Here is a 25945-nt window from a genome sequence, read left to right as displayed (position 1 = left end):
GTGGTCCTTCCCGTTTTACGTCTGAACCCAAGGCACTTCTGGAGGTTGTCCAGAGTTCCGGTTTACGTTTTGTGTCTTTGTATTATCATTAAAAGAGCTCCCGTTCACTGTCAAAAGCGTACCAGGTGAAGATAAATGACACTATCTTCCTAGTTCTAGTCATTTTGGTTTGAGATAGCAATGAGGCTGGAAGGGAAAAGGAGGCGAGCAGGAGAGAGGCGTTCTCGCTAATGGGTCCCGCGCTCGACTTCCGGTAGCCCTAAGACACTTATTTCGAAACATGGCCATCTGCAAGGAACGGCATGTGTCGTTTCAATTAGAGCTGTGCTAACTGAAGTGGTAAGTAATATCACACTCTTTCATTCACTTATTGAGACACTTGTCAAGCTCCGTGTTTTAGTTCTTGGGCTTGCGTCAGCATTCTGGGCGGGGACGGTGGTGTTGGAACAGATTTAATTAGAAAAATATGTAGTATATTAGTGATAAGTGCTATGAAAAAAGGAAATTGGGCAGGCACTAGAGTCAAGGCAGTTTTAAATAGAGTTATCAGGCCAATGAGACCTGACTTTTTTAAAATTTTTTTTTCAACGTTTATTTATTTTTGGGAGAGAGAGAGACAGAGCATGAACGGGGGAGAGGCAGAGCGAGAGGGAGACACAGAATCGGAAACAGGCTCCAGGCTCTGAGCCATCAGCCCAGAGCCTGACGCGGGGCTCGAACTCCCGACCGCGAGATCGTGACCTGGCTGAAGTCGGACGCTTAACCGACTGCGGCCACCCAGGCGCCCCAAGAGACCTGACTTTTGAGCAGAGACTTGGACGTGAGGAAAATAGCTGTCCAGATGTCTAAGTATAAGTGTTCCAGACAAAGGGAACACCCAGTGCCTAGATCCCAAGGCGGAAATGTACCTGGCTAGTTGCGGAGTTTGCGAGGAGGCTTTTGAAGAAGAGTGAGCAGGGGAAGTAAGAGATTGAGGGGCTTGAGTCGGATAGGATCTCATCATTTCCATAACCAAATTTTTATTACTTAGAGGGTGCTATTGTAGGCATTTTAAATATGCATTAAAAATGAGCACGTGTGAATTAAGAGAGGAAAATGAACTTAATTCTTTTCTCTTTTGGGAATAGAGATTCGTTTTCTAACTTCTCTCGGGGAGACTGAGAAATTAAGCAATAATACTTCCCGAAACCATCAGGAAGAAAAATGGTAAGTTTTACACAATTCTTATGAATGCCTTTCATTATAAATAATTTTTAGAAATTCATTGAAGGGAAATAAAGCTGCATGAACTTTCAATGGCAAGACAGAAATGATAAACTGTAGAAGCATAAAATGTATGATGCCTCTAAACAAAGCCAGAAACAAACTACTTTTAAATTCTTCAGTGTTTTCACTTAAAATGCATAGAATTTACTTTTTACAGAAAAAGACTGATTACAACATATAGATGGAAAGAGGGAGTTGAAGCGTATAGCCAGGTGTGATCATTTTAATTGGATCCTTTTGTTTGTTCTAAGGTGGGCAACTAGAGCTTGAAGTAGAAGCAATGAGAATCATGCTGTCTCCCCCCCCCCCCCCCAACCCCACCTCACACACACTCCTGCCCTCTATCAACCTGAACATACTGACTGCTGGATACTACTGGAAGAAGAGAAATGAAAAAGGAAGCCTCAGAATAACCCCGCGAGGGGCGCCTGGGTGACTCAGTTGGTTAAGCTTCTGACTTCACTCAGGTCATGATCTCGAGGTTCCTGAGTTTGAGCCCCGTGTCAGGCTCTGTGCTGACGGCTCAGAGCCTGGAGCCTGCTTCAAATTCTGTCTCCCTCTCTCTCTCTGCCCCTCCCCCCTCAAAAATAAACATTAAAAAAATAATAACCTCTCAGAATTCCACCCCACAATGGGTAACAAAAGGAATGTTACTCAACATCAGATAAACAAAAAACAAGCAAGCAAGAGTAATATGGTTATCTCTGCACATTTAGAATCTAGAAAAACTGAGAATTGTTGTCTTTAGTGAAGAAAGGAATTGTTTTTAACACTGCCTCTCAATTTAATTACATTAAGGAAATGGTGCAGACTATGTTTTGAAAAGTCATTTTCTTACTATTTTTCAATATAAATGATGTTGGGGAGTTGCTATTTAAATCAGTAATACTAACCATTGTTTTCATTTTTATTGATGAAAAATTCAAACTTTAAGTATTTCCATCACAGTATTTACTGTCAAGTTTTTAGGGTGGATACTATTTTACATTAACATATATTTATCATCTGGAGTTTTTTTTCTACTGCTGAAATAAATTTTGAAGAAGTACAGCTTCTCAGCTATGTGGATAGGTCATCTCTGAAATGGTATTTCTTTCTGTGTTTTCATTCAGATTGTCATCTTTAATCTAGTTTGGGAAATAATACAATGCATAAAGTCATCTGAAGAAATCCTAATTGTTCTCACATTCTCTCTCCTTTTTAGTCAGTGACACTGCATACAGATGTAGGTGATATTAAAATAGAAGTCTTCTGTGAAAGGACACCCAAAACATGTGAGGTAAGTATCATTATGTACATATTAAAAATGAGTTAATGCAACAGGATAACCATTTTGAAATCAAATTATCTAACCTAAAAATATAAAAATTAAAAAAAACTTGTCTATAAAACCATTGTCATGGGGCGGCTAGGTGGCTTAGTTGGTTAAGTGTCTGACTTCAGCTCAGGTCCTGATTTCATGGTTCAGATTCTTGAGTTCCAGCCCTACAACAGGCTCTCTGCTGCCACCATGGCAGCCCTCTACCCCTCCCTCACTTTGCCCCTCCCCTGCACACACATGCATACATGATCTCTCTCAAAAATAAATAAACATAAAATTTAAAAATACAAAACAATTGTCAGGAAAAACTATCCATTAGAATTATTGGCCTGGTTTCCACTTAACCTTTGAGGATCAAAGAAAGAGTAGATAATTTTTCTCTAACCATAGAGTGGCTGGTGTCTTTTTCTTTTGACTTATTTTCCTCTGGAAACATAAGTAATCATTAGCATGTTAGGTAAGATAACTGTTTCTTATGTTATTTTACTTGTTTAAATGACAAAGAGGAAAGAATTGGCTCTCTATATATTCATTCAACATTTATTTATGGGGACAACTGGTGGCTCAGCTGGTTAGGCACTGACTTGTAATTTTGGCTCAGGTCATGATCTTATGGTTTGTAGGATCACACCCCAAGTCAGGCTCTGCTGCTGTCAGTGCAGAGTCTGCTTGGGATTCTCTCTCTGCCCCTCATGCACGTGGGCATTCGTTCACACGTGCACTCTCTCTCTCTCAAACTTAAAAAAAATCTACAATTATTTATGAAAGGCTATCTTGCCAGGGTCTGGGAGTACTGTAATGACCAAGAGACATTCCTTGCCTTCGTGAAACTGATATTCTAGCTGAGAAGATAAGCATTGGAGGAGGGAGGGGGGACAGGGAGGGATTCATTCTAGAAAAAAAAAAAAGTGATTCTAGAACGCGATAATGTCTTGAAAGAAATAAAGTGTTGATGTAGGGACTAACAGAAAATAATTATTTAAAAGAAGGTGAGGGCAGGCCTAACCAAGAAAGTGATACTTAAATCACATGCAGAAAAATAATGAAGGCATCTCCATAGAAAGACATATAAAAAGAATATGCCAGGCATAGAGATAGCAATACAAAGGCCTCAAGGTAGGAATGCTTACCTCTTGTGGATGAATTTTCAGAAGGATGATGGGGTTAACACAGTAAGTAACAGAAAGAAGTTATTATCACATGAGATGCAGAGGTAGGCCAGGTCATGAAGGGCCTATTAGGCCCTACTGAAGATTGTGTGTTTTATTCCAAAAACAGAAGGAAGCAAAGTGTTTTAGGCAGAGAAGTGACATTATCCAATGTAACGCCTAAAAGACATAAATACATTATTATAGTGTTTTTAGTAAATACAGTTTGTTCTTTAAATGTTTCTGCTATATCATTTCCCAGTTATTATTTTTACTCTTTTCAGAATTTCTTGGCTCTTTGTGCCAGTAATTACTACAATGGATGTATATTTCATAGAAATATCAAGGGTTTCATGGTTCAAACAGGAGATCCAACAGGTAAGTTATTCTATTAATATCTAGAGAATTGGGTATATAGTGTGAAAAAGAGGGTAGACAAAGAATAGAAAAATATATAATGTAATATTGTGTGTCAACTATACTCAAAATATATTTTTTTTTAACGTTTATTTATTTTTGAGACAGAGAGAGACAGAGCATGAACGGGGGAGGGTCAGAGAGGGAGACACAGAATCCGAAACAGGCTCCAGGCTCTGAGCTGTCAGCACAGAGCCCGATGCGGGGCTCGAACTCACAGACCGCGAGATCATGACCTGAGCCGAAGTCAGCCGCTTAACTGACTGAGCCACCCAGGCGCCCCTCAAAATATTTTTTAAATAAAATTTATTTAATTTTTATAAAATAGATAAAATATAAGCATGTGGATTGTTGTGTTGGGGTTTTTTTTTTGTTGTTTTTTTGAGAGAGAGCGAAAGTGGGGGGAGAGGGGCGGAGGGAGGAGGGAGGGAAGGAGGGAGGGGGGGAGGGAGGGAGGGAGGGAGAGAGAGAGAGAGAGAGAGAGAGAGAGAGAGAGAGAGAGAGAGAGAGAGAAAATCTTAAGCAGGTTCCATGGTGAGCATGGACACAGAACTTGATCCCTTGACCCTGGGATCGTGACCTGTGCTGACATCAAGAGTCAGACGCTTAACCAACTGAGCCACTCCCATGTAGGGAACAACTCCCCTACATAGAGTTTTTATAACCAGTCCCCTTACCCTAGCAAGAAATTTTTAGTCGAAGCTACCAGCACTTAGATTTAAAGTAAATGTGAACAATATTGATAGGGAGGGGATTGGGTTTTTTGTAGAGATACTTTATTTTTCCAGTCTGTAAAGTGAAATTTTGAGGAGAGGACATGTCAAATTTTATTTGTCTTTAACAAGTTATAAAATAGCCCTTTTGTTTTAGAAAATTAACCCTTTCTCAACTTTAATTAGATACTTCTTTTGATTTGCTTGTCTTGTAATACAGGTACCGGAAGAGGAGGTAACAGTATCTGGGGCAAGAAATTTGAGGATGAATATAGTGAATATCTTAAGGTATATCTCCAATGCATCAACATCTGGTTTCTAATGCCTTGTTTACACTTGAAACCTTTAATACATATGTTTTAGTAACACAAGTTAATGTTATTAGTATACAAACATACTTTTTTTCTAGTAGTACACTTGATAAATGCCAGGGAGAAATTATAAATGGCAGTTGTTGCTAGAATCTCACAATCACATGAATCTTGATATTAAGTGAGCTTATCTGTGGGCCCAACCTGAAATGTTTTAATCAGTAATGTACCAAAAGGGCCTAATGTCTCACTATAAAATTTATGTTGAATGACCTGAATCATTGGGCTTTTTTTGATACTAGGGAGGAAAGACTTCCTGGTTGCAATACTGCCCATTATCAATGTCCAACTTTCAACATTTTCTGTTAGATCTTTGAATATTCCTGTATTAACTTAATACCTGTGGTAGATCCCAACTACGTTAAAGAGAAATGCATAGCATGGTAAAATTAGAGGTTTTTAAGTAATCTGTGTATCCAACATGGGGCTCAAACTTACAACCCGAAAATTAAGAGGGCATGCTTTACCAACTTAGCCAGGCACCCCAAGAACTTTTTTTTTTTTTTTTTTACTAAAAAACTAATGCATGCCTATTTTTAAAAAATCTTATTTTAAATTAAATTTAAAAAATTAAATAAGTGTCATTTCCCAGAGGTGACATCTGCTAACAGTTTATCATATGGTCTTTTAAGCTTTGTATCTGCATAGAATGATAACTTTAGAAATTAGAAAAAGAGAGATAAATTCTGCTCAGTAAGAATATGTAACTTAGGGGGTGCCTGGGTGGCTCAGTCAGTCAATCGTCCAACTTTGGCTCAGGTCATGATCTCATGGCTTGTGAGTTCAAGCTCCGCATCAGGCTCTGTGCTGACAGCTCAGAGCCTGGAGCCTGCTTCAGATTCTGTGTGTGTCTCTCTCTCTGCCCTCCTGCTCACACTCTGTCTCTCTGTCTCTCTCTCTCTCAAAAATAAATAAACAAAAAAAATGTTTTTAAAGAATATATAATTTAGTATTGTATTTCAGTTACATTAAAATATGCCCAAGAAAACTCTGAAAAAAATTCATTGCGGTATTTATGTCTGGATGGTGGTACTAGGAGTAATTTTTTTTTTTCTTCATTTTGTTTTTCTATCATAAGGAAACATTACTTTGGTTATAGGAGTTGGGGTTGGGAGGTGATAAATTATAAGTCATTCTTTTCATGAATTACAAATAAGAACTTTTTAGGCATTAATTAATAACTAACTGCCTCCTCAACACTAATCCACTATCCTATACCAGTGATTTTCAACACTGGCTATTACAGACTCACATGTAGTTGTAAAAATATAAAATATTAAGGTCTTACAACCCCCTAAATGTAGAGAAAAATAGGAGGACTGATTAGGACCTAGATTATATTTTCAGGTTTCCTGGTGATACCTACAGTCAAGATTAAGAATCATTACCTTTAGGGGCACCTGGGTGGCTCAGTCGGTCAAGCGTCCAACTTCAGCTCAGGTCATGATCTCACACTTCATGAATTCCAGCCCGGCATCAGGCTCTGTGCTGACAGCTTCAGATCCTGTGTGTCCCTTTCCCTGCCCATCACCTGTTTGTGCTCTGTCTCTTGTCTCTCAAAAATGAATAAATGTTAAAAAAAAAAATTTTTTTTAAAGAACCATTATCTTGATATGCAGAGTTGAGGGTGTGTATTTAATATTCACATACCCTGATCCAGCAATTCCATTCCCAAATGTTTACCCTAGAAAACTCTTGTACAAATGCATCAGGAAACAGTACAAGAGTGTTCCTAGAGTGTTTTTTTAACAGCAAAAATCTAAAAACAACCCAAATGTCCATTGATCATAAAATGTACACTGTAGTATATTCAGTTGTGGAATAATATAAAGCAGTAAAAATCAGAACTACACACATATGTGTGTAAATCTTAGAAAGAAAATCATAGTGTAAAAAGTACTTCCCAGAAGACTACAAATAGTATGATACTACTTTAGAGAGCTCAGAAACAAGAACAAGGAAACAATATATTGTTTAGGCATATATAAAGATAGTAGGATAATGGTTCACTTTTGGAGAGGCTGGGATAATAGATGAGAGGAGTAGTAGGCATATGCAACAGTTTGGTAAATTTGAATTCTTAAATCTTAGAAATAGGTTATTAAGTATTTTATTAAGTTATAAGTGGTACATACATGCTGGTGCATGTATCAAATATAACATTTGACTGGTAGTCACCTTTAGGAAGTCAATAAAGCATTAATATCTTGACGCAGTTGTATCTCCATTGCTTGTGTCATTAGTGTCCCCTGATGAATAGCTAAAGAGAGAATAATCATTAGAGTTATTTATCATCTTTTATATTGCACCTCCTTGTAACACAGTTCTGTCACGTCTTCAATCTTATCAGTAAAGTCTTTTTAATTCTTTTACACAAGTCCCTTTTATAACAAATAGTATCATAAATATTAAAGCTATAGGAGACCTTCCTTAGATCATCTAGTCCTGGGTTGTGAACTGACTGCCCTTGGGTGGAAGATCCACAGATGTATTATCTATGGCCATTGGTTTAAAAAAAAAAATTAGGGCCATTAGGCAAGAGATAACACCGTTCCTTTTGCCAGCTCCTGTAATGTTTACATTCTGTTCAATTAATTTATTATTTGCTTACCCTTGTGAGCATTTCAATTCTGAATAAACCCCTGAACTAGTCCAACCTCCCTCCCTTGTTTTACAGATAAAGAAACTAGCCAGAGTCCAGTGTATGTGTGAAGAGGTTATGGGGATTTTGGTTTTATTGTCTGCCTGATTGTTTCATGCCAGCACACTGTTCCTTAATGTAAATGTAAGGATTCCTATCATACATTGGTATTGCTAAGTGTTTGTGACTGTACTTCTCTAAAGTGAAAATGAAATTAATTGGGGCACATGATTTGATATAAACAATTTGATATAAACAATTTCAGAAATATAGATAATCCAGAAACTGATCATTTAGATTAGCCCTAATAGAAACTGATTAAGTGTTTTCTTGGTCCCTGAAAGAGTTCAGGTCTTGTTTCAGTCCTATTATTTGGAACATTTATATAAAAACACAGTTAAATCAATATTTTGGCCTGTCTTTTACAGCACAATGTTAGAGGTGTTGTATCTATGGCTAATAATGGCCCAAACACCAATGGATCTCAGTTCTTCATCACCTATGGCAAGCAGCCACATTTGGATATGAAATACACAGTATTTGGAAAGTGAGTATTCTGGTTATGGTTTCCTTTGGAAATTCCTTTTGGAATTTATTTTTTAAAATAAATCAATGCTTAAAAGAAAGCTAAATATACCTGGTAAGCCCTCCACTTACCAGCCCTGTGACCTTGGGAATTTATAACCTCTTCAAGCCTTAATTCCTTTATTTTGCAAAATAGGAGCCAATACTTTTTTCAGGATCGTTATGCAAAGTATCAGTTATATAATGGATTTCTTCTTATGAAGAAAGATGGTTCCTTTTTGTCACCAATATTCTAAGTGGTGCCTCTTCTTCCTCAACCATCTTTATTGTCCATCCCCAAGCTCAGCTCGTGGTCATAATGTAAGCAGCACAGCTCCAGTCACAACATGGGTTCCAGGCAGAAGGAAGGAGGAAGAGCAAAAGTTTACTAGTTGCTTGTCAGCTGAGTAAACCCCTTTTTATTTTTATTTATTTATTTAACATTTATTTATTTTTTGAGAGACAGAGCGTGAGTGGGGGAGGGGCAGAGAGAGACGGAGTCACAGATTCTGAAGTAGGCTCCAGGTTCTGAACTGTCAGCACAGAGCCCGACACAGGACTTGAACTCACAAACTGTGAGATCATGACCTGAACCAATGTCGGATGCTTAACCACCTGAGCCACCCAGGCACCCCAAGTAAGCCCCTTTTTAAAGACCTTCCCTAGAAGACCCAGAACTTAGCAATGAAGCCTCCTCTTACCTACAAGGGAGGGTAGGAAATGTTTTTTGGCTAGACACATTGCCATTCTTAGTAAAATAAGGTTTCTGCAAGAAGAGAGGGTGCCTGACTCCTAGGGAGGCATTTAGCAGGCTCTGCCATAATATTCACTATAAGCACTATGCCTGGGAATTGCTTTCATAAATCAGCAAGAAGTCAACTTGTCTGTTTATTCAACAAATATTTACACCAAGGTACAGTTATAGTTTCTTTTATTTAACAGTTTGAATTCCAAGTTAGGTTAATGAAAAATAGAAGACTCAGCAACTCTTCTATTTCATTCCATATACATATGTCTAATTTATAGATTAATAACCAGTGAAATTAATGAAATATTACATCCTTTAGTAGTATTTGCCTGGACGTAAATAATTCAGGTTCTCTTCCTTTTATTTTTTCCTTTAAGTCACCATTCAGAATTATTAATCATTAATTACTAGGGTTTATGTTACTAGATTTGTGATAAAACTAGAGTTAAAAACAAAGCTTCTTGGGGCCCCTGGGTGGCTGGCTCAGTTGGTTAAGCATCTGAGTTTTGGTTTCAGCTCAGGTCATAATCTCAGTGTGTAAGTTTCAGCCCTGCATTGGGTTCTGCACTGACAGTTGGGAGCCTGCTTGGAATCCTCTCTCTTTCCCTATCTGCCCCTCCACTCCCCACTGTCTCCCTCTCTCTCTTTAAAAATAAATAAATAAACTTTAAAAAAAAGTTTAAAAAGGGGCACCTGGGTGGCTCAGTTGGTTAAGCATCTGACTTCCGCTCAGGTCATGATCTCACAGTTCGTGATTTCGAGCCCAGAGCTGAGCTCTGTGCTGACAGCTCAGAGCCTGGAGCCTGCTTCAGCTTCTGTGTCTTCCTCTCTCTCTGCCCTTCCCCAGCTCATGCTCGCTTGCTCTCTCTCTCTCTCAAAAACAAGTAAAAACATTGAAAAAAAAGTTAAAAAAAAAAAAATTCTTAACCTTAGGTCTCTTAATTCCTTGCAACTGTGTTTTATATATATACAACACATTTATTTCTGGGAATACGGTACATAGCTTTCCTTTGATTCTCAAAGGGGCCCGTGTCCCAAAATCCTTGACCTACTGGCCTCAATTTTACATGCCCTTTTTTGCCTGAGATCTGTTTCCCATATCCTCTGTTTCTCTTATTGACCCAGGAGGAGAGACAGCTTTTGAAACTTAAAATTTAAAGACTTTAATGGTTCTACATTTGGAAGTAAATTCAAAAGGTTATTAGAAATGTAGGGGTGCCTGGGTGGCTCAGTCGGTTAAGCGCCTGACTTGTGCTCAGGTCTTGATCTCGTGCGGGGTCTTGAGTTCCAGCCCCGCATTAGGCTCCGTGCTTACAGCCCAGACAGAGCCTGGAGCCTGCTTCACATTCTGTGTCTCCCTCTCTCTCTGCCCCTCCTCCACTCACATTCTTTCTCTCTCAAAAATAAACAAACATTAAAAAAAAAAAAAGGCAAAATAGGGGGCATCTGGGTGGCTCAGTTGGTTAAGCATCTGACTCTTGGTTTCTGCTCAGGTCATGATCTCAGGGTTTGTGGGCTCAAGTCCCACATTGGACTCAGTGCTGTCAGTGTGTAGTCTGCTTGGGATTTTCTCTCTCCCTCTCTCAAAATAAGTAAATAAAAAAATTTTAAAGAAGAAATGCAAAATAAAATGTAAATCTGTTATCTTTTTTTTAAACATTTTTTTAAATGTTTATTCTTGAGAGAGAGAGAGAGAGAGAGAGAAACAAGAGTGTGAACAGGGGAGAGGCAGAGAGAGAAAGGAAGACACAGAATCCAAAACAGGCTCCAGGCTCTGAGCTGTCAGCACACAGCCCTATGCAGGGCTCAAACCCAGGAATCGGGAGATCATGACCTAAGCTGAAGTCGGATGCTTAACCACCTGAGCCACCCAGGCGCTCCTCTGTTATCTTTTTTTTTTAAGTAATACTACAAGTCTCCAGAATTGATTTGAGTTGAACTAGGAGGTATAATCTAAAGCCACCTTTTCTTAGCAAATGTTTTAGACTAACTTGCCAGAAGATAGCTGTCAATATTTCTTTTTCTTGGTGAAAACATGAGGTGGGTTTGCTGTAAATGGGTTTAAGTGTCCCATTTCCCCTCTTATTTTATTACTACTGTTTTTTGTTGTTGCCCAGATGTAAAAAAGTATAAAAATACCCTATTTACACAATAAAGTGCAAAGTGGCCACCCACTTCAGCACCTTCAGTATAGGGCAGTACTGATTAACAACAGTGTCACCCTTACATAGTTTCTCTGGGTATTTCCCATAGTAAAGAAAATCTGTGAATGGTTATATTAGACCCATTTGTAGCTATGCTGTGGGAATATTTTAGTGGTAATATTCCTATTCATTGCTATTATCTAAAGGCATAAAAATGAATTCTTGACTTTTGGCTCATATCTGTGGTAGAAAATCAAATCAGTATTTTATTGTACACTCAACTAGGAAATTCAAAGAACTTTGAGACATTATCCTTTTCTTTTAAGGAAACTCTAATGCTATAGGTATTTCGATAGTATGTTTCATACATTTATATGGTTTCTCTTTCAGGGTAATAGATGGTCTAGAGACTCTAGATGAATTGGAGAAGTTACCAGTAAATGAGAAGACATACCGACCTCTTAATGATGTACACATTAAGGACATAACTATTCATGCCAATCCATTTGCACAGTAGCTATAATAGATCTGGAAGAATATTTGGCAGACTATTCAGAGGAACACACCTATTGTGGTTTACCCAGTTTTAAATTATGTCAAGAGACTGCATCATCCTTCTGCTTGTTTACAACTAAGATCTTCTATGAGTTGGTGGTACCAAAGGGCCCTACACAGCTTTTATTCCCGTTATTAGAGCATATTCCTTACTAAAACTAGCATCTAATGTATTTAATTTCTTTTAAGCCCTTTTGTTTAATTATTACATATAAACATTCATTCTTAAATGCTGAGCCTCAGGGCACCTGAGTGGCTCAATCAGTTGAGCGTCCCACTTATGCTTAGGTCATGATCTCGTGGTTGTGAGTCTGAGCCCCACGTCAGGTTTACTGCTGTCAGGTCGGAACCCACTTGGAACCTCTGTCCCTTTCTCTCTGCCCCTCCCCCACTCACACTCTCTCTCATAAGGAAACATTTAAAAATAATTTAAAAAGACACTGAGCAAAAAACAAACAAATTCTGAGCCTTAAATTCAAGCATTTTTGAGCACCCTAGTTACATATTCCTGCCATATCTAGTCCATCTCCTGGAAGTATCCTTGTCCATTAATTATTCACTTTGCATAGTTAGAAAGGACAAGATACAGGGATGGTCTAGAAAAACCAGCCAATCCATTTGCTATTTTCTGGTCTTTAGAATTACAGTAAAGGCACAGAAAAGTCCTATAGTACAGCAAATACTCAATTTCCCAATTTGCCCATGGAACATTTTTTTTAAGGCCTATCATTTACAGTACTGTAGGACAGAATTCTACAGGTGACCATTTTGAAAATGCGATTAGTTGGTTATAAGCACCAGTTGTGGAGTCCTGGACTGTTTGAATCACAGCTCTGCACCCTACTAGTAACTTTAGGCAGGTTAACATCTGCAAGTTTTCTCATCCCTAAATAATATTCCCTCATAAAACTATTGCGAGGATTAAATGAGATAATGTGTATAAAACTTCTGGCATGCGGTAAGTGTTCTGTAAATGGAAGCTGCTCTCCTAACATTTATCTCGACCATAGGGCTTTCACTGAATCAGGCCTTATCATTTATCAGGCTATCCCATTGGTTTCATCAAGAACCATATTCCACACCTTGATTAGGTTTTGGGTATTCTAAAACTGATGCCAGGTATTTATTGGTTTGTATCATTTCTGCAAATAGTTGATCTAAATAATATTTTCTTTCTTAACTACAGTTTAGAAGTTAGCTTGCAATACCCTCTTATTACCATTTATACCTTCTACTAAACTGATGTGCCAATTATACTAATAAACCTCACTTTTTAAAGTAAGCTCTACACCCAACATGGGCTGACCCTGCAATCAAGAGTCACACGCTGTAGGGGCACCTGGGTGGCTCAGTCAGTTAAGTGTCCGACTTCAGCTCAAGTCATGATCTCACGGTTCCTAAGTTCGAGCCCCGCATAGGTCTCTGTGCTGACAGCTCAAAGCATGGAGCCTGCTTCAGATTCTGTGTCTCCCTCTCTCTCTCTCCCCCTTCCCTGTTCATGCTCTCTCTCTCTCAAAAATGAACATTTAAAAAAATTTTAAGAGTCACATGCTGTAGCTGCTGAGCCAGCCAGGTACCCCTAATGCCCTCACATTTTGAGTCACCCTTTTATTTTAATCATTTAGGTTTCAAGAATTAATACTAAAGCCTCTTTTGGGCCAGAATTTGGTTTGACATTTCTTATACCTGATATTTTTCTTCTCCAACTGAATGTCATTGAATTTTTTTGTCCTCACTCTTAAGAGGCTTTTACTGTCAAAATGTTTTTGTATTGACTGGTATTCCCTCAATTTTTATTCTAAACTGTCCTTTTTTTTTTTTTTAAGTACCAATATGGTGGGTATTGGGTTCTTAGATCTCATTCTTATAATGTCTTTATTATTTTTTAATTTTTTAAATGTTTATTTTGAGAGAGAGAATGCTTCGCCCCACAAGTGAGGGGAGGGGCAGAGAGAGAGAGGAGAGAGAGAATCCTAAGCAGGCTCCACACTGTTAGCTTGGAGCCCAACGCCCGCCTTGATCTCACAAACTATAAGATTATGACCTGAGCCAAAATGAAGATTTGGATGCTTAACTAACTTAGCCACCCAGGCGGCCGAATAGATAAATTTTAATACACAGGATTCAACTTTTAATCAGTTTAGAAAAGTTGATTAGTTACCATTTCACTATTGAATTTAAAAGAAAACTGATGGTTCTTTTCAATTCAATTTGTACCAATTGTGGTAGAGGTAGAGATGGGAACTCAACATAATAACTGTAAAGCACATCCAGAATAATTGATAATGGAAATTTTAAAAAACAAATTACAATGAAAATGTTACCAGCTGCAAACATCAAAATGGTGTGGGGGAGAGGCGCCTGGGTGGCTCAGTCAATTGTCCGAATTCATTTCAGGTCAGGATCATTCAGTTCCTGAGTTCAAGCATCATCAGTCTGCTGTAGCACAGAGCCCACTTCAGATCCTCTGTCTCCCTCTCTGCCCCTCCCCCACTTGCTCTCCCTCAAAAATAAACATTAGAATAGTAATAATAAATAAAATGGTGTGGGGAATATAGCTAGAATAGTATTTTAGAGAGTAGAGTATGAGAGTGTAGTGTATACACAGGAGTTTAATATATAATTAAAGCAATATCCAAAATCATTAAAGAGTTACTCCATAAATTGTGTTAGGATAACCAGTAAATTATATGCAGAAAAATAGCAAAAGAATTTTGCCTCACATGATGTACCAAAATTCCAGATGGGTAAGTTTCCGGGGTGGCGGGGGTGGGGAGAAACACCTCCAAAGAGGAATTTCTCAGTTCACAAACATGACAAAGGTAAAGATGAAACAGGTTTAATTATATGAAAATCAAAAACTTTATTGCAATTAAAAAGCTTAAAACTGTACATTCAAAAAAGCAATGAGGTATGAATGGGCAAGTCACAAGAGAAAAGAGAAAATGTTCAACTTCACTAGGGAATAAAGTTACAAGGTTCCACCAAAATACCATTTATTTTTTTATGAGACAGAGACTGAGTGGGAGAGAGGGGCCAAGGGAGAGAGAGAATCTCAAACAAGCTCCAAGCTCAGCTCAGAGCCCAGCTTGGGGCTTGATCCTATGACCTGAGCTGAAATCAGGAGTCAGGTGCTCAACTGACTGCGCCACCCAGGTGCCCCTCACCAAAATACCATTTTAAAATCTTTGCACTGTATTAATTTGTTAGGGTTGCCATAACAAAGTACCAGAAACTGGGTAGCTTAAAATTCTGTTATAGAGACTAGCAGTTAGGAGGTCAAGGCATGGGCAGGGTTATTTACACAAAGGTCTCTCACTTTGGCTTGTGGATGACCATCTTCTATATTCACAAGATCCTTCTCAGTGGGTAATTATGTCATAATCTCTTTATAAAGACGTCAGTCATATTGGATTAGGGCCCATCCTAATGACCTCATTTTAACCTTAAGTACTTGGGTAAAGGCCCTATCTACAAATACAGTCACAATCTGAGGTAGTAGAGATTATGGGGGGGGGGGGGGGGGCATAGCATGCCCCAAACAATCATAAGCACTAACACACAAAATAGTTCATTTCATAAATGTAACTTTGGGTAAATCTCACATTAGTAACTGGCTAGGTGTGAGAGGGTTTGCTAAATTTAAAACCATTTTGAAAAAAACACATTTTAGAAACTAATTTTGGTAGTATATATAAGATTTTTTCAATGTTCATTTTCTTTCACCCTTATAATCTTACTGTAGGGATTCTAAATTGCTCTCTGCACATGCACTGCAACTTTTATCTGTAATAGAATATAGTTGATGCCTATCTTGCAGGTTGTTAGGATTAAGTGAAAATGTATGTACAGTGCTTGGCACAATAACTAGCCCACTATGATTAGCTATCATCCTCCAAAGACCAGGATTCCCTAGGTTTGTTTAACATTTAAGTGTGCTAACTGTATCCTGAACAGCTACAAATTTCACAATTTATTGTGATTTCTCCCTCTGAAATATTTACCTTGTATTTGGTGATCTTGGCCCCAATGTAAAGATTTAAGTATTAATGGTTTTAAAGCATCTTCAAATCCATTAAGAAAAGGGGCTTAAGAAATGCAAACTACCACAGATACTTTGGAAATATGTATTCCTCATCACTTTTTCTCCATAATTGTGCATCTGCATAGGGCTGGGCAATATCCGTTGCTCTCCTGTGCAAGTGTGAGCAGTAAAATTATGCTTAATCGTCAATGTTTGATTTTATACATTTTCCACTAAGTTTGGAATGAATAAGCAATCATTTTGTTCAAGAAACAAAAGGGGAGGAAGGGTGCGAGGTCAGGATTGGCAATTATTTTGGTCCATTGAAGTGTAGTTTGAAGATTTTGTCGTTCAGAGGTTGTTTCCTGGCGCTTTTCCCTCACGACCTTCCATTTCCTTTTTTTTTACAGTTCATCTGGCCTTAACACTGAAAAGGACCGGCTTAATGCCAAAATGTTTTAACTGTGTAGGGTATCCACTTCCTGTCTCCAAAATGTTCACTCGTTTAAACTTTCAAAATCTTGAAAATTCTTCCAATCCAATTTCAGTGTGTGTGAGTCCCAGCCACTAAAGCCTTAACTAGTTTAAAATAGGTCTCAGAACCTTAGCAAATGCTGAAATCCAGACAATAATTTAGGGCTACACGATAGAGGTGGTGCTTTTTTTTTTTTTTTTTTTAAAGATTGTTTAGTGGTTGCATTCAGGGCGCAGGATATTTTGTATCATGCTTGCCTCACTTCTTCTTGTATCCAGCGTTCCCAAATATTTTTAAAGAGCATGGACGAGACTTTTCCACATTACTTACGTTATTTCCTAAGACCTAGACAGTGGAAAACATGGCCGACAGAGCCGCCGTCCGCAACTCCCCCACCTCCACCTTCTGTCGCTGAGCTCCCCACCCGGCGCCTGCGCACACGGCTCCTACGTTAGTCTCCTTCCATCCCTGCGCTTTAGTGACGCGCCCGCGCCGCCCCGCCCCGCCCCGCGGCGGGGACGCGCTCGCAGCGTCACCAATATTTTCGAGGAGAGTCCAGACGCTGCGGCTGTCAGCTCCATTTTGTTGTTGGAGCTCGTGGTAGCCAGCTGGGCTTATTCTGTCGTCGCGTTGCAAGCTTTTGTCTTCTTCGGCTTGGACGCTCTGGCCAGGAAGGTAAGACTCAGGAGGAAGCGGGCTAGGTGTCAAGACCCTTTTTCTGTGCCCGGAGAGCGCCCTGTGGTGCATACAACCTCTAGTACGACGACCCTTCCCCCTCCCCTCCTCTTTCACCCTCTTGGGTCGCACGGAGGCGGCCCGCTTGTCTTCTCTGCCGAGACTGTTGCCGCGAGTTTCTCCTTGAACCGCGACTCCCCGGACACTGGCGAGGCGTAGTGACTTGGCTGAGCTGGGAGGGCTTGGCCGGACGCCCGTAGGCGCCATTTTGTCGTCGGCGGCCCTGGCCACCTCGGCGGAACTGTAAGATGGCGGCGGGGCGGAGGAGGCGAAGCTTCCTGCTGCGGGTGGTGTTTACTTGTCTCTTGGAATGTGCCTGTCAGCCTCCTGTGAGGAACTGCGTTCCTAGCAAACGGAGAGAAAAACGCCTTGAGCTGATACGAGGAGACATCACCTAAGGTCTACTCGAGTCTTAAAAGATTTAATAAAGTGAAAATCACGAGTGTCTTTGCCCTCGGTGACGTTAACAAAAATAGGGTTTAGGAAAAGGAGAAATAATAGGATATATTTGAAGGAGGTGTGAGAGCGGTCAGGCTATCAGACATCTTATGAGTTGGAGTTTTTGCGCCCTCGATCCCCCAACATGTTGAGAGCAACCTTTAGAATATTTTGACTCGGAGTTGTGTGCAGAGACGTGGTGGAGCCCCAGCAGTTAGTACTGGTAAGAACGATAGTGGACAATGAAAAGTCATTTCTGTGTGTGTGTTTTTTTTTCCAAGTTGTTAGGGATTCTTCTTCGAAACATTTCTGGAAGGAAGGTGCTGCCCTCCTCTAAGTTGATTATGTAAGATTGCTTTTAAGATAAGCTAGGTTTTGTTATATATATACATGCCGGGGGAATGGTCATCGAAGATGGTATTTTGTGGTTTTCTAATGCCACCATTGATTTGTGTATAGTAAAAGGCCTTGGCGGTTTATCTCCTTTACAGAAATACACAGTAATGAGTGTCGCAAAGAACGTTTCGGATTGCATTTGAGTTGGGAGGCTAGTTTCCGATACACGTTTAAATGGGGAGAGTTACAGGGGCGCCTGGGTGGCGCAGTCGGTTAGGCGTCCGACTTCAGCCAGGTCACGATCTCGCGGTCCGTGAGTTCGAGCCCCGCGTCGGGCTCTGGGCTGATGGCTCGGAGCCTGGAGCCTGTTTCCGACTCTGTGTCTCTCTCTCTCTGCCCCTCCCCCGTTCATGCTCTGTCTCTTTCTGTCCCAAAAATAAATAAATAAAAAAACGTTGAAAAAAAAAATTAAAAAAAAAAATAAATGGGGAGTGTTACATATGTGGACCTATAGTAAATTATGCTACTGACAGGAAAGGGGTAAGGTTTTTACCAAGTTGATGAATTGGACTTTCCAGCCCTCTCCCCGTTTTTTTTCTTTTCCTACACACTTTCAATAAATCTTAGCATAACATGGATAATGCAGAATATTGTTAATAGTTTGGACTCCACATTTTGGTGCAATGCTCTCATCGGATTTATCGGTGATTTTAGATTGGCTGACAAAGAATTTTGAACTTCGATTTAAAAGAACAATTTAGGGGCACCTGGGTGGCTCAGTTAAGCGTCCGACTTCCGTCTGGGTCAGAATCTCATGGTTTTTGAGTTCGAACTCACATCGGTCTCTCTGCTATCAGCACAGAGCCTGCTTCACATCCTCTGCGGCCACTCCCCCCCCCCCCCCCCCCCCTTCCCAGCTCACACTCTCCCTCTCTCTCTTTCAAAAACAAACAAACATTAAACAATAAATATACAAATAAAAGAACGATTTAGGGACACCTGGCTGGGTCAGTCGGTGGAACATGCGACGCGTGATCTCTACATTGTGAGTTCCATCCCATGTTGGGTGTTGAGATATTACTTAAAAATAAATATTTAAAGAAACAAAAATAAAAACAGTTTAAAAATCACAGCTAGAATGAATTAGCAAAGAAGAGTTTTATTAATTGAAATGTTCAGTGCTGACAGGTGGGATACTACTTAAAACTTCTCTTTTATGTAGATGAGACACTCGAAGAGAACTTATTGCCCTGATTGGGAGGAAAAAGATTGGGACTGTGGAAAATGGAGAAGCAGCAGCAGTCATAAAAGAAAGAAGAGATCACATAGCAGTGCCCGGGAGAATAAGCACTGCAAATATAATCACTCTAAAACATCTGATAGGTAAGAATGATAATATATATGAATATATATTGCATCAAAATGTTGTATGTCAGTAATACCTCAGTAAAACGGTGGAGGGGGTATATTTTCATGATTAAAATTACAGCATCATTTAAATAAGTAGCCATGAATATCATGTGTTTCTGTTTCCAATGATGGCTTATAACGTTTCTAAAATTGCATGGGATTTTTTTGGGTTTTTTTGGTGGGGAAAGCAAAAGGTATTAAGAGTACTGTCAGTTTGAGGATATCTAGTATTAGCATAAATCATTAAAAATATTTTTTGTGTTTAGCCATTATGTGGAAAACAGGTCCATAAATGAGAAAGATTATCATAGTCGACGCTACATTGATGAATACAGAAATGACTACAGTCAAGGATGTGAACCTGGACATCGCCATAGAGACCATGAAAGCAGATACCAGAACCATAGTAGCAAGTCTTCTGGTAGAAGTGGAAGAAGTAGTTATAAAAGCAAACATAGGATTCACCATAGTACTTCACACCATCGTTCACATGGGGTATGAGCTCTTTTAAAACATTCTGTAAAGTTTATTTCCCCCTTGGGACAGGAAAACTTGAATTTGATTATTTGAGAAAGTTGTGTTTAAAAAGAAGTCATCTCAATTTAACTTGCAGGATTCTTTCTGTGTTTGTGCATTGCATAGGAAACTCCTGAATACAATACATATTAAGTAATAGAGTAACATTTTATTACTAGTTAGCAATTAATTGTCATTCCAGTGAAACAGTGGAGGTGATTAACTTAGTTTTGTGGTACTTCAAGCAATCTGATTTGTTTTGATAAATTGAAGTTTATCACAAAAGTAGAATAGGCATTTTATTTTTGTAAGATTAAGGGTTTAGGCATGCCTTTTTCTAGCAAAGCATGCTTTCTAATTCTTTTTTCATTAAGCAAACCACTTAACAGATTGGAACATTATGGGTTATGGGTTAATTTGAAGATAGTTCAGATGACATTTTAAATGACATAGTGTTATTCTTGTATGCCAAATCTTTTTTTTTCTCCCCAAAATTAGGATTTTAATTTTATTTACTGCTTCAATATTTGTTAGATTAGCTAGGAAGTCTTAATTTGGCCACAGTCTACTTTGACCAAGTAACTATTACATCCTACAATTTTGCAACATTAAATTAGAACACTAGAAACTTAAAATTATGTTTCAGTGAATGCTACAACTAAGCATTTTTTTTTTTTTTAAGAAAAACAATTGTATTATGTTTTGTTGCCTTGCCACTTTGAGTATCTTATCTGAAAATCTGTTCCTTGCCATGTTTTTCTCCTGTTAACATAAACTATGTGCCCTGTGAATTTCTGGGGACTGAATTTGAAATTGCTCCTGCCAACCGTTTGTGGCCTGGCGTGTATCTGAATGCCTGAATATCTCCCCGCTGAATGAATTTCGTATTCTGCCCTGAATTCACTCGGGTATATTGATTGGCTGGATGATCTTGGTGCCGCCCACTTGACGTTTCCAGAAGAGTCACCGAAGGAAAAGAACCAGGAGTGTAGAGGATGATGAGGAGGGTCACCTGATCTGTCAGAGTGGAGACGTACTAAGTGCAAGATGTATAGAATATTTTTCAACACTTATTAACTTTTCAGATAACATAATCTATATATAAACATTTCAGGGATTTGGAAATCTTTTTTTCTTTCTCTGTTTTTTGTTTGTTTGTTTTCCATTTCTTTTGGTGGGTGGGGATTGTGTTTTTTCTTTCTTTAGAAATTTAATATTTGTTAAGCAGAACTTCCAAAACAGTAAATCAAGTTAATAAAATGAACTTAAGAATGAAATTAGACCTAAAAATAGTTATAAATGTTTTTTGACAGTGTTGACCAGTAAAATGTCTAGTGATAAGGAAATTTGTAGCATCAACTAGAATAATGTGCATTGATAGCATTTATTATGATAAGTAAATTATTTCCACTTCTTGGTATGACTGAGCTTTATTTCTCTCTTTTAGATGAAATTGTTGATACTTTAGGAGAAGGAGCTTTTGGAAAAGTCGTGGAGTGCATTGATCATAAAGCGTAAGTTTCCTACTGTAATTGCATTTGGGGAGGTCATCAGCATTAGAAAATTTTTTTAGCTTTAGACTGTGGTCTGATCATGAATGAGATACATTATTATATCTTTTCATTTTTTTTTTTTTTTACTGTAATGTGGGAAATTCCCAGTAAAAGGTACTAGCACTTTGCATTTTTTAAGTATTAGCTATTAATAGTGTATGTAGCCTTTAATTTTAAGCTGAGAGCAGGTTTTATTGTTTTAGAAAGTATTCTTTTGTTATCCCACTGGGAAATTGTGATCCCCCTGCCCCAGATCAGTGATATAAATCAGAACTTTTCAAAGCCTTGGTTTTATGTTAGGGGTATTTGGAATTTTGCTTACCTAAGGCATGTTGAAACAATTATCAGAGTAGTTAACCTAGGAATCTGTGTTTTTAGATGCTATCATTGTGATTACACCATTAGGGTTGAATACTCTTGTAAAATGGTATTACATGTTGGTTTATTCATGTTCTTCAAATAAAAATTTCTTGAGATAATGTAAGAACTCTCCTTTTACCTTTTTTGTCCTCTTTGAATTTTTCCCCCCTTTTGAATGGCAGAGTTTTCCTAAACAAATGACTAGAGAAGGCTTCCTACTATTGGTTAGTAAGGTTTTGAGAGCTGGAGCTCCATACTATGTTCCTACTATCTCTAAAGTTTTCTGGTAACGTAGACAAAGGAAGAATTTGATAAAATATTTGCCAGGTACTATAAGGAGAAACTGTTATATGTACATGTTTTGAGTCTTAATTGGAATACAAACTGAAGTGGTCATATCCCCAATGTTCTTATTAAATTACAACTATTAACATACATTTTAGTAGAAGGACCAAAAAATTCATGTGAGTGGTGGTTTGATGAAAAAAATATGCATCATTCTCATTATTTACATTGAGTTGCAGTTATAAGAGAGTACTTCCATATAGTACATCTGATAAAACCAAATGTTAGACCACAGATGTAAGAAGATAAATACAGTGGGTCAAAGTAGAAGTTGCACAGTTTGAAAAGAGTGATAGGAAAATGGAGTAGGACATCATCTTTAACATTTTTTTTTTTTTACTTGGACTTTTTCTAACAGAGGAGGTAGACATGTAGCAGTAAAAATAGTTAAAAATGTGGATAGATACTGTGAAGCTGCTCGCTCAGAAATACAAGTTTTGGAACACTTGAATACAACAGACCCCAGCAGTACATTGTAAGTATAAAAACAATTCAGAAAATTCTGTCACGTAGATTTCAGTTGTAAGAAGCTGTACTCAGTTATTTTTCATATGTTTATAGCCGCTGTGTCCAGATGTTGGAGTGGTTTGAGCATCATGGTCATATTTGCATTGTATTTGAACTACTAGGACTTAGTACTTATGACTTCATTAAGGAAAATGGTTTTCTACCATTTCGTCTGGATCATATCAGGAAGATGGCATATCAGATATGCAAGTCCGTGAATTGTGAGTACTTGGCATATCTTTGAGAATGAGAATCTTGAGTTTGTTGAGACTGATCTAGTGCCAGACTGATTGGGATTTTTAAATAAAAAATGGGATCTAACCTATAGGTCTTAAAAACCTGGCCTAAGAGTAGGTATGAGGAAGATGTTGATAACCAGCTGCTGGTCAGTTCATTGCGTTTCATTCAGTAAGTAGTATATTGTCTATCGTACAATAGTATATTGTCATAGAGAAGACTGTAATTTAGCTTGATTCTTAAGAATATTAACCCGGAACCACTGGGTTAAAGAATGATAAATCTTGGCTTTGTAAGAGAAAGATACTTCTTTATTTACTTTTTGAGTAGTTAGCTGTTAGCTGGCAGTGGACTAACTCTGAAGGTAGTGGGTGGTTTTCTAGCCAGCTGTTGGATGTTGACAACTTTGGACATGTGCAAAAGGCATCAGAGAGGTTTTTTGTTGTAGGGCTTTGAGTTTGGTTAGGTTTTTGATTTTCCAATTACAGCAGTTGTTTGTTTCATTCTCAGTTCTGCACAGTAATAAGTTGACTCACACAGACTTAAAGCCTGAAAACATCTTATTTGTGCAGTCTGACTACACAGAGGCATATAATCCCAAAATGGTAAGTCTTCAGTGTATTAGTATTTTCATAGTTAGAAATGAATATTTTATGCCTCAAGGTATTATGCCTCCTTAACCCATGAATTACGATTTTCAGAAACGTGATGAACGTACCTTAATAAATCCAGATATTAAAGTTGTAGACTTTGGAAGTGCAACATATGATGATGAACATCACAGTACATTGGTATCTACAAGGCATTATAGGGCACCTGAAGTTATTTTAGGTAAGTTACTTCTTAATTATGGTTTGGGAACTTCTATATATATCTTTATTGAAGCTCAGAATTCTAGTCTTAATCTTTATGGCATTTTTTAGGTCTTCAAGGAATATTGAAGTCTTTTTCTGACAGTTTGCTTTGCTTTGCAGCCCTGGGATGGTCCCAGCCATGTGATGTCTGGAGTATAGGATGTATTCTTATTGAATACTACCTTGGGTTTACAGTATTTCCAGTAAGTGACTGTGATCTGTTTCGATGGCTTTGCTCAAGAAAAGTGCTTGTTTGTGTGGATGAGCCATTTATTTATTTATTTATTTATTTATTTATTTATTTATTTAATGTGAACGAGCATTTTAATGCAAAGTATGCACATTTAGGTAGCTTTTTTTCTCCTTATAGACTTAACTGTAGATGAGTATAAAGAAATGAAAGTCCTGTGACTCTGATGCTATTGGGTATTTGTATTTCCCTTGTAATTTATTATTTTATTTAAAAACCTTTTTAAGCATTTATAAACAATTATGCTGTTGATTTAGAGAAGTCATTGGTGACCTTGTTCTGTGTGCCTTAATATTATCAGCTGTAACTTACTAAAAGTTTGCCCTTTTTTAGTAATCACCTTCCTTGTGACCTCTCTCTGGACTAGAAGTGTAGCAGCTGTGTTAAATGAGATCAAAGTGCACAATGTGCTTAACAAGTTCTGTTTGTTATTTTAGACACATGATAGTAAGGAGCATTTGGCAATGATGGAAAGAATTCTTGGACCTTTACCAAAACATATGATACAGAAAACGAGGTATGTTTAAGAGTAGGTACATCTTTCGTACCACTTGGTTTTATATTCTGGTTAGAATTTTGTGAAATGGTGAAGTTTGACAAATGCATGTTCACTTAAGTAATCTTCCAAGTCTCTAGAAAAGTGTTAATCTTTGATCAATAAAATCATCATAAGTGATGAAACCAATCACTTTTGCTAGATGCTTTTAAGTTTTCATTGTCAGCATTATAAATGAATGGGTATTTACTTTTAGGAAACGTAAATATTTCCATCATGATCGATTAGACTGGGATGAACACAGTTCTGCTGGCAGATATGTTTCAAGGCGCTGTAAACCTCTGAAGGTGAGCCTGGCTCCTTTAAGCTTGGGCTTAAATGATCAAAATCTTGAATTTCCCTTCTTTTTATGGTAGAAAATAAAACGGCAATAAATGGTAGTAGAAAAGATTGTTGACTGTATTTCTTTTCCTTTCAGGAATTTATGCTCTCTCAGGATGCTGAACATGAACTTCTCTTTGACCTCATTGAGAAAATGTTACAGTATGATCCAGCTAAAAGGATTACTCTCAGAGAAGCCTTAAAGCATCCTTTCTTTCACCCCCTGAGAAAAGATACATAGATCTGTAACAGTATAGCTCTCTTGAAGAGATTTTATAGACTGTATCAGTCTAATTTTTAAATAAGTTATTTTGTATAGCTTTTGTAAATTTCTTACATTTTTTTTTATTGCCATGTTTATTTTGCTTGGATAATTTGAATTGTTAAGTAAATAGCTAAAGTAATGAACATTTTTTCCAGTAATTACTGTATAAAATGATTTATTCAGAATAAATTTTCTGCGCTTATGAAATTTAAAGGAATCTATAACTTGGTTTTAGCACCATTTTTCTTCATGCATAGATTTCCATTCTTGGAGGTTTCCTTAAGTCTTCAGAAATAGTTAGCTGTGTTTGCATTTTAGGGATTGCCAGCATTGGAGCTTCTTCCTTCCTTCTTAAAGCCAAATGTTAATGAGCCCACATTACAGGACACAAAGAAGTAGAAATTGGTCCCCAGTTTTCTTCCTCTCTTTATTCTAACCTCCCTCCCCCCCCCCCCCCCCCCCCCCCCCCCCCCGTAGGATACTACAAATGGCCTCATGTCCTATGCTCAAGACTGATAATGAATGACAGAAAAGCTTCCAGAGGGGTACCTGGCTGGCTCAGTTGGAAGAACATGCAACTCTTGAACTTGGGGTATTGGAGTCCAACGTTAGGTGTAGACATTACTTAATATAAAATCGTAAAAAAAAACTTAATGAATAAATAAAAAGAACTTCCAGAATACTTGGCAGCCAAGTTTAAGTTATCAAGTGACTTGACAAAAGTCAGGCTTTTGCCGATGGTTTCATTTATACTTGATCCATTTGGGACTCTGCATCAGGGTTTTTATTTTTTATTATTGTTTTTTAAGACTTTGGGATGTATGGGTGATTCAAGCATTTGACTTTTAAGAGCAAGAGAGGGCACAAGAGATAAA

At 38.1% G+C, this 25945-nt stretch overlaps 2 protein-coding genes and 1 long non-coding RNA gene across 6 annotated transcripts; 2 read left to right on the top strand and 1 right to left on the bottom strand.

Moving 5' to 3' along the window:
* The first annotated feature begins 27 nt into the window (after positions 1 to 27).
* PPIL3 (peptidylprolyl isomerase like 3) lies at positions 28 to 12833 on the top strand. The gene is made up of 7 exons (XM_006935466.5): positions 28 to 339; positions 1128 to 1206; positions 2471 to 2545; positions 4020 to 4113; positions 5086 to 5153; positions 8306 to 8424; positions 11724 to 12833. The coding sequence occupies exons 2-7, from the start codon at positions 1204 to 1206 to the stop codon at positions 11848 to 11850; spliced, it is 486 nt and encodes a 161-aa protein (XP_006935528.1). The 5' UTR covers positions 28 to 339; positions 1128 to 1203; the 3' UTR covers positions 11851 to 12833.
* Positions 3255 to 9769, bottom strand: LOC123379245. 2 transcript variants are annotated; one of them, XR_006583472.1, is made up of 3 exons: positions 8535 to 9769; positions 7415 to 7496; positions 3255 to 3915 (listed from the first exon to the last, which is right to left on the bottom strand). It is a non-coding gene; the product is annotated as an uncharacterized LOC123379245 (long non-coding RNA). The 2 variants fall into 2 exon arrangements; XR_006583473.1 differs by lacking the exon at positions 3255 to 3915 and adding an exon at positions 6751 to 6789.
* Positions 8306 to 25283, top strand: CLK1 (CDC like kinase 1). Of its 3 annotated transcripts, none has more exons than XM_019838441.3 (13): positions 8306 to 8424; positions 19119 to 19279; positions 19573 to 19801; positions 20781 to 20871; positions 21270 to 21336; positions 22439 to 22555; positions 22642 to 22808; positions 23335 to 23429; positions 23526 to 23655; positions 23799 to 23881; positions 24366 to 24445; positions 24681 to 24771; positions 24903 to 25283. In XM_019838441.3, the coding sequence occupies exons 2-13, from the start codon at positions 19119 to 19121 to the stop codon at positions 25044 to 25046; spliced, it is 1455 nt and encodes a 484-aa protein (XP_019694000.1). In that variant the 5' UTR covers positions 8306 to 8424; the 3' UTR covers positions 25047 to 25283. The 3 variants fall into 3 exon arrangements, with proteins under 3 accessions (XP_019694000.1, XP_003991059.1, XP_019694001.1); XM_003991010.6 differs by lacking the exon at positions 8306 to 8424 and adding an exon at positions 16935 to 17062; XM_019838442.2 differs by lacking the exons at positions 8306 to 8424; positions 19119 to 19279; positions 20781 to 20871 and having other exon boundaries at positions 19660 to 19801.
* Positions 25284 to 25945: the final 662 nt, after the last annotated feature.

Source organism: Felis catus, chromosome C1 (assembly GCF_018350175.1).
Source record: "Felis catus isolate Fca126 chromosome C1, F.catus_Fca126_mat1.0, whole genome shotgun sequence".
Taxonomy (NCBI): domain Eukaryota; kingdom Metazoa; phylum Chordata; class Mammalia; order Carnivora; family Felidae; genus Felis; species Felis catus.
This window is presented reverse-complemented; position numbering and strand designations above follow the sequence as displayed.

Coding starts and splice junctions, on each gene's coding strand:
- CLK1 (XM_019838441.3), top strand. CDS start 19,119: ATGAGACACTCGAAGAGAACTTATTGCCCTGATTGGGAGGAAAAAGAT. Junction 20,872..21,269: donor AGACGTACTAAGTGCAAGAT/GTATAGAATATT, acceptor TCTCTCTTTTAG/ATGAAATTGTTGATACTTTA. Junction 23,882..24,365: donor TTGGGTTTACAGTATTTCCA/GTAAGTGACTGT, acceptor TTGTTATTTTAG/ACACATGATAGTAAGGAGCA.
- PPIL3 (XM_006935466.5), top strand. Junction 2,546..4,019: donor GGACACCCAAAACATGTGAG/GTAAGTATCATT, acceptor TACTCTTTTCAG/AATTTCTTGGCTCTTTGTGC. Junction 8,425..11,723: donor AAATACACAGTATTTGGAAA/GTGAGTATTCTG, acceptor TTTCTCTTTCAG/GGTAATAGATGGTCTAGAGA.